General features: G+C 39.9%; 1 protein-coding gene across 1 annotated transcript; it reads right to left on the reverse strand.

Moving 5' to 3' along the window:
• Positions 1-6,134: 6,134 nt before the first annotated feature.
• On the reverse strand, positions 6,135-13,412 carry IL12B (interleukin 12B). Its single transcript, XM_009968922.3, is given in 7 exon segments — positions 6,135-6,260; positions 7,601-7,746; positions 8,564-8,757; positions 9,783-9,900; positions 11,077-11,358; positions 13,299-13,388; positions 13,391-13,412. Coding segments are annotated over 7 exon segments (978 nt in total).
• Between the last annotated feature and the right edge of the window lie 699 nt (positions 13,413-14,111).

The following is a 14,111-nucleotide window of genomic DNA, read 5'->3' on the forward strand; positions in this document are numbered from 1 at the left end:
AACTGATTCTGTGATTCTCACAGGCGAACATCAACTGTTGCTGGCAGTCAGCTGCTTAGGGACTTTGGGGCATTTTGAATTTGTCCTTATTGAGTTAACATTTGTAGATTGGACAAAGCAGACACAGAGTAGCACACTGGATTGATTTTTAGCTCCTTGAAAAAAATATTGTTTCTTGGAAAACAAATACTCAGATCTCTTTAGTAATAGGTGCTTCCCAGAGTTGGATAAGTAAGGCCTCTTTACCATACCTAAAACTAATTCTGGAATTTATTGTAATACTCTGTTTGAATTGAAAAAATCTGAGTGAAATTTTGGCCTCAGTAGTAAAGATGTATTGGTTTCCATTGAGCTGGGAGGTACTGTTTGAATACATGTATGTTAATTGTGGGCTTCTGATAGTTTTCTACTTTTATCATTGTATCTTGTCTTTTCCCAACTTCTTACCTCTTCAAGTCGTGATTTTGAAGAAGAAAAAGCAGTTACTTGGTGAACAAATGTTTACTTACTCTAATGGGTCTGTTACAGATGATAAAATACTAGTGCATATTTTTCTGAGAGTGAGAACGTTTGTCACAGTTATTGATATATTGCTTTTATTTTTGCAGCTCCAAATGGAGCACAAATATGATGCCAAATATGCTACTGCAGCAAATCATTAGTTAAGTTATTCTGCATGGGAGGGTGTTATTCCAGAGCACTGATGTGCAGTAGCTGGTTCCTGTTCATATGATGGAGTGCCTCACATTGAGGACATGAACAGTGATGAAAAAATGGCACACAGAATAGCTAAAAACCATATTCTCAAACACCATGTATACCTGGGAACAACGTACATACCAAGACACATACTGATATGGTGATGAGTGGGAATTCAAACCTCTTAGTGATTACAGTGCATGTTTATACACAACACAGTATATAGGCTCCTTCAATTTTATTGTGTGTGGGTGGTTAGGGTTGTCCACCCATGTGCAATTAATGTATTAGACTTCTAACGTCTTGCTCAATGGATGATTTGAGTACCAAGTGATGTATTTCTTAAGTCATCAAACTGCCAAAACATTTGGGTATTTGCCTGAAGGAAGGTGAGGTTCCCATTTTCCACACCTCAAAAAAGATCAAAGGAGCCCTTCTTTAAAATTGCAAGTATCAAGCTGAGACAGATCCCAACTGAAGGTTTCATATGTTATTTTAGAAAGTAAAAAAAAAAAAAAAAAAAAAAGCAAACTGTGACTCTCTACAAAGGCTAGAGCTGATCTTTATTCTTTTTCTTTGTATCCTCTGATCTCTTTAAGATAAATTATAAGGCTGTGATACCTACTATTGTGCAACTAGCTTGTGAATCCTTTGAGTGATTTAGTGTCATACCATTGATGTTTCTGAATGACTTGCTAATTCACAGATATGTGCAAAACAGACATTAACATCTTAACACTTAGCACTGAATGAATTGGACAGGACTTACTGAATAGGACTTATTATAAATGGCCTTCCGTTTTGTATTTGAAGATGTAACTTCCAGCTGTTTGGCACTTTGAAGTTCTGTCATACTGAAGTCAGTCAAACTGAAATATTTGAGGAAAGGTTTCTTAGCTTTTTTCATGTCTCAGAACAAGGCTAGAGGGCATACATACATTCAGTTTGCCCCTATTCTATTAAAAATATTATAACTTTTATAAAAGAAAAGCTACACCTTATGAAGAATTGGGAAAAGATGAAGGTCAACATGGAAGGAGGGATGGATATGAAGCATTTGGACCTGAAATCTAATATTTGTTCTCCCACAGAACCCCTAATTAGACATAAGCCTTTTTTTTTTTTGTCTTTTTGCTGTTAGCAGGTGCCTGCTTACCCAGCTCTAATGGCAGAAGCACCTAGAGGATAGCAAACTCCTACTGCAACATATTAGTGCCTCATTAAGTACACCAACTATTTGTAAAGCATTCTTTAACATGAGGAGCACCTACAAAAAGCCCTGGAGGGAATTAGTCAGTCTCCCTCCAGTGCAGATTTAGGGAGGTGTGGTAGGCAAAACCTAAAGCCACATGTTGAATGATGAATACAAACAGAAAGCTGGAGGAGCTGCTATGTGTCTGCTATATGTCTGTATGATTAATGACTCTCATACCATAGGGGCCTCGGGAATAAACTTAGTTCTACCATTATGTTATTTCAGAAGCTTTGATTTTGCAATCTAAAGTGTGTGTGTGTGTGAGGGGGTGGTGGTGCAATTTTGTACATTGTGCATCCAGATTGAGAGTATGCATTGTGACAGTTATGAGAAGGTTTCCAGATTATTTGCAGTGCAACAAGGAGAGGGATTAAGAGAGAGAAGTGCAAGGATTAATTGACACATCAACTATTAATTTCTTGACTGGACGGAGTATGTTAGGTAATGATCTCTGGTGTACGGAGCCACTGTAGTGAATATTAGTGATATTAACACCTTTTTATACAATCTAGAGAGTTCCTCAGAGATGGGAAACTGTCTGACAATTTCTAGAGCAGATATTCAGAGGCACTTGGATCCATGTAAGGCTCAGGAAATTGTTAATCAATGATTGAAGCCAACTTCATGTCTTAGAGAGCAGCCATCTTACAACTAACTTGATTTCTGCAGAGAAATGGGCAGGTCCAAGCTGTGCTTTGTTATTTTTCTGAAGAATCTTAGACAATGACTTTCCTTACTACTGGCTTCTCATTACCTCATGATCTATGCCAGAAAAGCTTTCTGTAGGGAGTGTTAACTCACCATATGGGAACATGGCACGGAAAGGCATAGTCCTCTAAAGGTAATAGATCAATATACTCTTTGTCAGGATACTTGTAAATTCAGCCTGAGTATTTCTGAGAGAGAAAACTGGGCTGAATCAGAGTTAATGAGAGGTTTCAGTGGTGCCAGGGTTTCAACCCAGATATCTGAAGAACAGGGAGGTCCTACTAATTCTGAATACTGTACCAATAGTATTAGAGAGAAACCTCAGAGACCTCAGGATGTCTGTCAGCCTGGTTTCAGTTGCAAACCTCCTGACCACAAAGGCCAGTGAACTTCAGTGTACTCTTAGGCTGCTTAAAAAAATAATCACTTCTTAGCCTGTAGAAGAGGGTTTAGAAGAGACTGCTGAGTAACAGGCATCACTTTTCTGTGTTGTCCTGTACAGTTTCACAGGCCTTGAATTTGATAGCATTAATCAGTAATATTATTTCTCCCTACAGACATTGTTTCAGAAGTAGTATATAATATTCTGGTAGGAAAGTAAAGAGTGATATTAAACATTCTTCTTAAAAGATGACAAGTAAACCAAGTTTTCTTGTTTTCAGGTGTATTTATTATTAAGTTCATTGTAAAACAAGCACGGTAAATTACCTTTGTAGCAGAAATAAGATGCGTACACTTAATAAATACTAACATCACTTGTAGCTAGATCATCAACAGTTTTCTGAAATATCAGATACTTCCCACTTTTCAATGTTTAAATATCTTAAATTACCACCCATTTCTAAGACTGGAAAGAAAGGAAGCATGGTCACAATGGAAGTCTTTCTTTAATTTCAGTGATTCTGTATCAGGTATTAAGGCCTAACTCCTCAAAGATATTTTAATGTATTTTGCCCTCCTGAAAATCAGGACTTGGGTGGTTTGACAAAAATGTACGGGCTTCAACACATGCTTCTGCTTCTTTCCAGACCTGGGGACTTACACTGTAAGCAGTTCAGAACCAGGACTCAAGGGTTTTTTTCCCTAAGGTTCTGTGAGGACACCTAGAACATGTTTCAGTAATAGGGAAATACTTTCAAAATGAAATATAAAAATCTGTATTCTAAAACTCCAATAAGATGCTTAACATCCACACATAAAACCAGTTACCAATTGCTCTCTGAAATACCAGATACACTGCAGTTAAACTTTTAAATAATTTAAGCTGCTTTGGTTTCAGTTGCAGATTCCCGACTACTTGTGCCCTGTGGTTTTGCCTGTGCCACAGCAGATTTGAACTAATTTTATTACTAGAAAACTCCACTGCAAGAGATGCACTGGGTACACATGGGTCACTGAATAAAGCGCCTCTAATGATCACAAGCATGAAAGAACTGGAATTTTGTTTAGGAGGTGGTATATTTAGGTACTGGCTCCCGTTTCCCTTCTTGTTTATGAGAGGGGGCAACAGGACTCTTCCAACCACAGCACCTCAAAGCTGCCTTCACACCAGCAATCCCATTGCATCCACTGCAGCTTGGGTTCAGCTCCAAGTGTAGGACTCTGAGACTGGTTGACCTCATCAACAAGATGTAAGCACAGAGAGCTGACAAAATGCAGCAGCTAACATTTTTAGGACTCTGAACTTGCAATTCCTTCTTTTATTAAAACATCTGCCATCAGATTGGATGATGGGGATGGCCCGATACGTGATACATAGCTGCCTCATGCAGCCAAGGCTTTCTATGCTGATATGTCTCAACAAAATAAATAAAAATAAATAATTAAACAATCAAATAATCAAATAACTAAACACTTAAATAATGGAATACTAAACCTGTTCTTACAGTAAATTACTTTCCAAATAAATTAACACATGAAACAGTTTGAATAGCAACTGCCATCATCTGGCATTGTGAGTCATGTCAAGTAAATAAATAAATAAATAAATAAATAAATAAATATATAGATAAATAAATAAATACATGCAATACAATAATATGCAGAACATTCAATAATAGCTGACAGCAGTGTATCAAAATACTATACATGTTAATATAACATGATGTACGCTAAAGATGTTACTCAAATCTGAGGAATTTAAAAGAGCTGTCAAAATCAGGACCATATTAATCTAATACAAAAAATATATGGCTTCTGAGTAATCTCAAATGCAGACTTTTCTTCTAATTGTGCTTATGTTCTTGTGTTAATTCATTCTTTGCTTTCTTTAGGAGCACTGTGCTGTTCTAGAATCTCTTACTCATTATCTGTAAAATAAGAGAAAGAAAATTTACATAAGAATGATCTTTATTTTCCTTAGACCCAGATTTTCAGTCCATTTCTCAATAAACCTTTACTGGTCTAAACGACCTAGTGAAATGCCACCACTCAATTTATTTAAAGGACTCATGACCACATGATGCAAGGCTCAGAAGTTCCCATGTCTGACGGGGATTAGGGTGAATGCTTCAGCTGATGAGAGTTAGACACCTGTCCAGCTACAGCCCTTTTGAAAATGTCCTGCAGCTCCCACTGGTACCTATAAATGCCCCTGTACCAATGAAGACTGGATCCACAGAACAGCGTGATCTCATTTCAAGTGTTTCAGTAGGGCTACAAGTTCACAACTTTTCAACTGTGTGACTTGGGAGACTTGGAGATCAGAGAGATTTGCATCTACACCTAATTGAAACACCCCTCACCCCACCCCACCCCCCCCCAAAAAAAACCCAAACCTGCCCCAAAATTACAAAACAGAAGAGAGGAAGAAGATAAAAACATCTGCATAATTCTTTTTGGTGTTGATCTGAAGGAGGCCATTTCCATATTAAAAAATATGTTCTGACCTGGAAAGCTAGGCTGAGAGTAACTTAGAACTGTCAAAGAAGGTTAATCAATTCACAGAATAAGAAAACAACCATTTGTAGGGCTAGCAGAAGCTGCTAACAGCTTTTCTTTCTAATAGCAAATATCTCCTCTCTCTCTCACTCCTGTATATGGATTGTCTGCTGTATTTGGACACTCAGCATTGATTCATAAACTATCAGTGAACAGAGAGGATAAAAATCAGCATGGGTTACGCTAGCAACAGCCAAATGCTCATACATTTCTTAAAGAATATTTCATAATTGCCTGTTTAGGTAGAACCCTACCCATGTCCATGAACCCACATCTGTTGTTTCCTATCTGATTTAAATTGATTCTAATTGTTTCGTCATCTTTTTTTTTTAAGGGAATCATCATTTAGACAGCCCAATACATTTACATGTTTATTCCCTTACAGATATTTCATTTTAAAATGTTCAGGAGACAAAAATGATTATGGGAAAATGTGAAATAAATGAGTATTTAAGAAGCAGAAGTTCATAGACTCCTTACTCTCCTAGGTGAAAAATCATCCCTGCTCCTCCAGTATAAGGTTCTTTAAGTCTTACCTGCAAAGTGAAGACCACTCACTCCAGGATGAATTGTAATAGCGATCCCTGGCCTGCACAGAGATCTTGTCTTTTGGCCCAGCTGTTGGAATCTGAATAGACTGCTCATCAGTATCATAGACCTATGAACAGGGCACAGGTCCATCAGCGGATTGTAAAGGTCAAACAGAACATACAATACAGTGCCAGATAGATTGCAACAAGACCATGTAATTCAAAAAACCCACTGGTAGTCTGTTGTTTCAAAGGCACCTCCAATCTTTACCCACAGATGCCAAAGTCATAAGGACTTGTGAGAAATTGAACCTCAGTAGAAATGAACTAAAATGCCCACTTTCCACTAAAGTTAGTGTTGTAGAGTGATTGAAACCCGAAACAGAGACAGTCATAAAGAGTTGTTTTGTTTATCTGGGTTTTTCTCTTTTTTCTTCTTCCTCCAGAGTGGGAACCCTAAAAGACAGAAGTTGCTGCTTTTCAGTATCGTTGAAATTTCCACTAAGGACTTGTGGCTGATACGAGCAGCACTGCTTAGACTCACCAGTTTCTCTACCTAAGGGATTGTACAAGACAGCTTTACTGAAACCGAGGAGTCAGCACTAGGGGAATAGCCCCATCTGCTGGTACAGGCTTGCTTATTTTTTTCACACAGGAAAAGACAGCCTCTAGTGTCTTTGGTTTAATCGGTTGACAGACTGGAATGATCATTACATTTGTTTACTTTTCTGATTGCTGGACCAAGGAAGAGCAGCACTGCAGCTAAGCACCTGCACTGTGGTCAGCTGGTTCGTGCATTTCTTTCCAGTTCTGCTGTTGATTTCTTTGCCAGCCTAGGCAATCACCATACTGCTGTCATGTACCCTTTGGTGCATCCATGCACATTAGCAAAGGAAGCAAAACCATTTTGTGATTTAAAGCTAAAGCCGAGTAGCAAGGTTTAGTTAACAATTAAATAATAACTGGAAAGTAAGTGGCAAAGACTCTAGTCTTTGTCAGTCTCCATAGAAATGCTACCAAATGAGTCACTGATTCCTTATTTGCCAGTTCACCTATAAAGTCTGAGCTACCCAGGTGCAAACAACATACAAGGAAAACAGTGCTATGGATCCTAGGCTTCTTGATTTGGAAATTGGGATTTTCCCACATTAGGGCCCACACAGCCTACTAATGAATTAGTAAATACTTTTCTCATGCTAGCACAGCTATGCAATGCTGGGCACGATTTTATCTCCCCAGTTACATCAGGGTTGCCTCCACCCCAGAGTGTGTCGTTTGGATCTTACTGCTCATAGAACTGGGAAGGAGGTCTTTTTCTGCCAAGACAGAATCTTGCCAGATTTGGGTCTCATCACCTTTTTTTTTTTTTTTTTATTTATTTTAGTCCATGATTCTTGCATACTAAGCTTGTATTATTTGTACTGTCTATTCAAGCAAGAACATTGTGTTTCAAATGTTGTATCTCTACCTGGATTTTGTGTCTCTTTGTACTTTCAACTTTGACTCTGAAAGTCAAAGAGAAGTAGGATTTTGGTGTGCTCCATGTTCTGGGATATGTCCAGGTCACTGTTCCACTTGTGGCTGTGTACTGACATTGGGGCGGGTCAGGTTTTACTGCAAGAGAAAATGTAGAAGGAATTAATTCACATTAGCAGCCCCATATCAGATGGTGGTGTACTACTGTTGATAGCTTTATAGGAATCAGCTTTGGGAGCCTCCATGAGATTAAAAGAAGAGTAAGCACGATATGTAAAAACTGTCTTGTATGATTCTTACGGAAAATTAAACACACTCCCAGTCTCTCTGAGTAAGATCCTTCCTTTTTTCTTCCTGAAGAGTTGCAGAGGGCTCTGCTGGACACAGAGGAATACATTCAGCCCCTGCAGACTGTTAGGGCATTTAGCAAAACATCTGTTTCTTTAGGATGCTGCTTCATTTTCCTGTACCCTGTAACATCATGGTCACAACTGGTCCTCTGATTTCCTGTCAGGTTCTACCAAACTGCTCAGGATGCCCATCTGTAAGAACAGATCAGGAGGGATGCATGCACAGCGTTAACCATTAGCTGAGTAAATCTGCAGTTCTCAGAGAAAAGCCTGCTGGGTTATTGGGTTTTCTCTGACTTCTCCCACATACCACTTCCAAAACATGTCCATCTATTAGAGAAGGCTACAGAAACTTCTGGGAGATGTAGGAGTGGGAGGGTTGGAGGTCACAAGCTAGGGAGATGTTGCTTCTTCACTTCCTCATCCTTTTCTGGACTGCTGCTATGATTTGTTTCCCCCTGTTCCTGTAACTGGGGGCTTGATACAGATTTACAGTAGAATAGGGCAGGGATTCCCAAGCTTGGTTTGATTAGCTACCACTGTTAGTTCCACTATCAGCAGCAAAAATAAAGCTAAAAATTAATCACGATTCGTGGTCTACTCACCGATATCTCTGATGAAGAAGCTGCTGGTGTAGTTCTCATATTCCACCTCATCAATCACCTCTAGGAACATCTCAATTGGCTGATGCTCTTCAGCAAATGGACAGTAGTTTTCTTTTTGGCACTGAACTGTGTATTCAGACACTGATTCATCAGTGTGAGCTACAGGGCTACTGCAGGTTACATCTCCCTGAGAACTAAATACAGAACAGAGAAAAGTACTGGAAATGCTGGTTTGTTCTGAGAATTTCTTGCCACAGTGATAACATGTAGTTAATAAGGTAATGTTTTGATGTTGCCTGTATCACTTCATGGCTGCACTTCAACAGCTGTAGAAACAGTTCAGTTGGAGTTCTTACATTTTCAGTGCTGTATTACATATTAATGTAAAATCACAAAAGCCCCCCCTGCCTTAGCAGAAGGAATTAGTTTTTAAACCTAAACCAGGGTATCTCATTTCTTATTATCACTGTCTTGTGACAAGCTCTAGAATCTTTGTTGCTTAGCCCTTCCAAAAACCCTGCTGGAATAAATAAGGGAAGGTTAAAATGTATCCATTGGGAAATAAATAACAAAAACCATCTATAAATTACTACCCTAATCTAGTTCTATTTTTTCTTTCAGCAAAATAAAACACTTTGGAGTCGTTTCTTCTTTAACAAACTAAAGTGACCTTTGCCCAAGCACTCCATGTTTTGGAGAAACCCCCAAGAGTAGTGGGAGGTAGGAAATCCCCACAAGGTTCCCCTCACATATTTCCCTCACAGGTTTGAGCAGTGTTCCTCAACAGAGACTTGTCAGTGGACATGTGGCTTTTGCAGTGGGTGCAGCCTCCCACTCCCTTAATTCCGCTGGATATGCTGCGAAGGGACTCAGTGCTATGATTGTTTCTGCTTTTGCCTCAACTTCCTCTCCCCTCCATGAACTGTTTATGCTATTGCTTAAGTTATTCTGTGGCTGTACTGTAGCAGCTGTAACAGTCCAGTGGGGGTTGTTCCATTTTCAAGTCTTTATTAATTTCTGTGCAACTTCCATGCCCTTGTTAGTAAGTTAGTCCTAGTGATGGCCCAAAACATTTTGCAGAAGTTCAGACTCTGGAAGTGGGATTCCTTGCCTTCTCCACGTCCTCAATAGCCTAAAATCCAGGATCTCCTACACAGAGTAACACAAAGGGTTGTTCTGGCCTTACTATGAGGTTGTTAAGGAAAGTACAAGCCTTTACCCTTTTAGGCTTCTGATTGTGAACTTCACATTTGGACTCTCATTTTCTGTCATCCATGAACATGTGAAAATTCCAGAGTAGTTCTTTGCCTCACATTTTAAAAATGTCCTGGTTGGCTCTACATGGAAAAAGAAAGAAAACATAATTTATTTACTCTTTGCTAAAATGGTCAAAGCGGAGAAAAAACCGTACTTCAATAGACTCCCATCTACTTTGGCAGGTGGTGGGTACGTAGGCAGACCCAGTTCCATACTGCCCCTTGGGCAGCCACCTGCAATTAAAACCCCATATAACACACAGTGGCTGAAGGCTGGCTTACATGGCACCACATTAACCACCTCTGTGAGGTTAATGACAGGAGCTGCTGACAGGAGCTGGAGCATACCCACACTGTTGCAAGATAGCTGTCAGTAAGAGATTTATATAGGCAAATCCACTGTTCCTTTCACAAAGCAACACTGCAGCTATTCAGTTGGCAAACCTGCATATTTGTTACCTCGTGCATGAGAGTGCATGCAGTGGGTAATCTCGCGTCTTGACACACTGGGGCACTTGATGGGGGATGCTTCCAGTGTGAGAAGTGAATGAGGCCTCAGTATAGGTGTGTGGTTTTTTCCTGCTGCCCAGCACTGCAGACTCTCAACAACTCTATACTGTACCCTGGATGTAGCTGACTGGCAGACCAGCCTACTGCATCTGATATGTGGATCCAGGAGCCAGAGAAAAAGCCTTGGAAATTCCAAGGTCTTGGCACTATAGTGAGGGACTGTAACATGAGAAATAGATGAGTGAGATTCATGCAGAAAATGCAAAACTCCACAGGCTTGTCCCAGTGGGTTAACGGTGAATGGAGAAGCCCAAATGACAGCACTTAAAAATCGAGGTCAGTCCCTGGTTCTGTCAGATCATGTAGACCTAGTTTTGCAAATCCTCTCCTGAGTGCTGGGTCTGTGAAATGGAGGCAAAGCAAATAAATTGCTCTCTCACCAGAAAAGCAGTGGTGTGGTATTGATGCTATCTAGTATCTAATAATTCCTACCATCACTCCATCCTCTAGGTCTAGAGAGTCCTAAATTAATCCCACGGCAACTGATCGCTATGCTGCTCATCAGCTGCACCATATACAGACCCACAAAAGTAATCATTTGCCTTTCACTGTTAGTAAAGCATTTGAAGAGGACCCATTTTAAAGTGCATGTTTTTCATGCACTTCTCCAGAGAGCTCCCTCTGGTCCTCACAAAGCTCCAATGCACTAAGCTGAGCAAGATACATCACATCGTCCTATGACTGTACCTTTAAAACTTTTCAGAATTGACCTTATCATTTGCCCATTGGAGTCTATTTTAGTTATGAGGAAGAAATCATAGCTGACAATTTCATGGGTATTAGCTGTCAGACAGGTGTAGTTGCCAGCATCTGGGAACTCTTTCACTTCAGCAATCAGTGTCTTTCCAGTTCCTTTCAGTTCAGTGCCCTTTTTCCAGTAAACTGGCAGTGCTTCATCAGATGTGTTACAGGTGAGCTCCACCCTTTTAGCTGGTGTCTCATCATTCCACTCTGATTCTACGACGTACACTGGACATTGGAGAGAAAGACATGTTAGCAACTACTTAACAGTGTGACTTAACTGGGTAACTTAACTGAGCCACTTAACTGAGCCCTTGTTTTCAGCTCTACTCTCCAGGAAAACTGCTAACAAATCTCTGGCTTGCTTTCCCAAGGCCTCACCATCACCTGGAAATTTACAGTGTATCTAGAACCTGCTGATCAATAGAGATGACATTTTAATGGAAGAAGTGATTCTTTCTTCCCATGTTCCCAGAGGATATTACAGTAGTTGATAACTGTGGGAAGTAGGCAGGTACCTTTGTTTTAAAAGTGAGGATGCCAGGACACACTGAGCCCCGGTATTCCTCCTGCATGTGGCCTGTGACCTTTGCTTGCAGAATGGCATGTAAAACCACGCTGTACTTTGGTGCTTTGCTATGGTGCAGTGCTATGATGCTTTGCCCTCTTCAGTGTCAAAGGTCTGTCAGTGAGCGAGGGAAGGAGGGGAGCTCCAGGTATGTGATTTGTATTTGCCTGTAGCTGATGCTGTTTTCCATTTTTGGCAGGGAACAATCCGTACTCCTATCACCCTGGTCCCAATGGAGCAATTACTAAGAGGCAGAGGATTGCTGAGCTACAGCAGAGCTAAGTGGGCTGCAGCAAGGAGATGTGGTCTTCTAAATGCTATCTTGTGACTTCAGCGTGCCCTGTTGGTCTTTCCAAATTAGAAGACACACCACATAATAAAATAACTTGAAACAATTCCATTAAAGAAACATCTTTTCTTGTTTCTTTGCTGTGGTTGGCTGAAGAGCTTCACCTACACTTCTGTGCAGCAACAGTTCTCAGATGTAACTGTCATTGCTCAAATATACTACTGCTGTCACATACTCCCCAACCACGTTCAGTGCCCTCAGAGATTCTTTCACGTGCAAGTGGCAAAAATCTGTTTCTCAGTGTGTCAGCACCACAGCAAGCATTCAGCTCAGGAAATAGGAGTTGTAGTGAGTTCTAAGACCTTTTCACCAGAGCACTTCACTTCCAGAATGAGAGCTTTAAGACTTCACCACAAAGGAGGAGTACTAAGAAATACATGTCAAACACTGAATCTAAAATGGCAGAAAACATACAGGCCTAGGAAGCCTGGAAGCTTACCACACTGCTCATGGATGTTTGAAGCACCAACAAGGTAAATCTTACAGTCTTCAAACACAAAGATTATTCTCAGTACTGACAAACATATTTGCAGTTTTCAGCACCATGGTATCGCTCGGGGAACCCACAGGATAAATAATTTTTTTAATGTAAAGATACATGAAAAAGTAATTTAATTACTTTTTACAAATAAAACACAATCAGGTTGAGAATGCTTTCCTCATGTTGATCAGGGTCCCTCTTTTTGGATAATCGCATTGAAGACAGCCTGGATTATGGAGCTACACTGGGTGAATAAGAACAGCAAATTTGATTATCTGAATTTAGCCCAAATTTCTGGTGAGATTTGTTTGTTTATTATGGACCCTATATTTTTACAAATGTATTTACATTTACACTATTTACCAGAAAAGTTGAATAAACTATTTTTAGGTTTTAGGTTTTACTGTGAAATATTCTTTCTGACAATTAATTCTTCACTTGTTTGTTTGTGGGCTGTTACCTAAGTCACAAGATACTGTTTCTGCTTCCATACTGCATGACTGAAACTTTTGAAACGAGAGAACAGGGAATAGGAAATAAGATGGTTTCTAATGCAGATATTCAGAATGGTTGTTGTATGACATTTTAGAACTTCTAAGTGTTTCATCCACTAATACCAATTAGTTGGCTATCTATTCACAAACAAACCGGAAGAATCTTGGCCTAAAATAGTATAGTTAACAAATTCTGTGCTTGTGGACACGAGTATAATTCTGAAATACCCTCGTGTCCAAGTCAGATGTAGGTCTCAGTAAATGAAGACTGCTTACCATTTTCCCTCAGTTTCCACTGTGCTTCCAGAAGGGCAGCAAAGGAAAATAATGAAAGTAAGGCAAATAGTAGGTGAGACATCTGTAGGGAAAAAATAAATTACTAAACTTCATTGAGGACTGTTACTTGTGTACTGAAATTGAGCTCAATGCTGGGCAAGATAAGACAGAGTCAGTTCCAACATTCTCCCGTTCTAAGAACTCTTAGACTATGTAAAAACTGAATATCAAGTTTGTGCTGGAGATCAAGCCAAGATTTTGATCCGCTTGTTATTCACACTGCAAATCAGTTTAGAGAAGAAATCAGGGAACTTGGTGGAAATTGTTGTGTGCATAGGTTTTATATGGTGAGGAGCTCAGAAGCATTCCCATGCCCCGCCGTTAAATATTCCTCATGCAAGAAAAGTCCTGCTGGTGCCAGTGAGGTTAGTTGCATGAACAAGGCATTGGACTAAAGAATCAATGGACACTGAATTCCAGTCATACAAAGCTTATAAGTTTACTCCTTAGTTTAAGCATGTCAGTAGTCCTATTAAAGCAAAGGATTGTGAATAAGATAAGGACCTGCTGAAGTGTTTTGCTGGACTGTAGTCTTCACCATCTCTGTGGGAACAAGTGACAGCAGTGTCAATAATGCAGTGTCAGTGTGAGCTGGCGTCAATACCGACGCTTGCTTAACTGGTATTAGTTCTAGTATCCACCCGAGGTTGCACAGTCTTAATTAAATCTGCAAGAAATTTCAGGCAAAATTCCTACTAGATTCGGTGCCACAGCTATATTTGCAGAAATGTCTGGTTCTGTATGTTATTGTTG

Source organism: Tyto alba, unplaced genomic scaffold (genome assembly GCF_018691265.1).
Source record: "Tyto alba isolate M040663 unplaced genomic scaffold, T.alba_DEE_v4.0 Super-Scaffold_17, whole genome shotgun sequence".
Taxonomy (NCBI): Eukaryota; Metazoa; Chordata; class Aves; order Strigiformes; family Tytonidae; genus Tyto; species Tyto alba.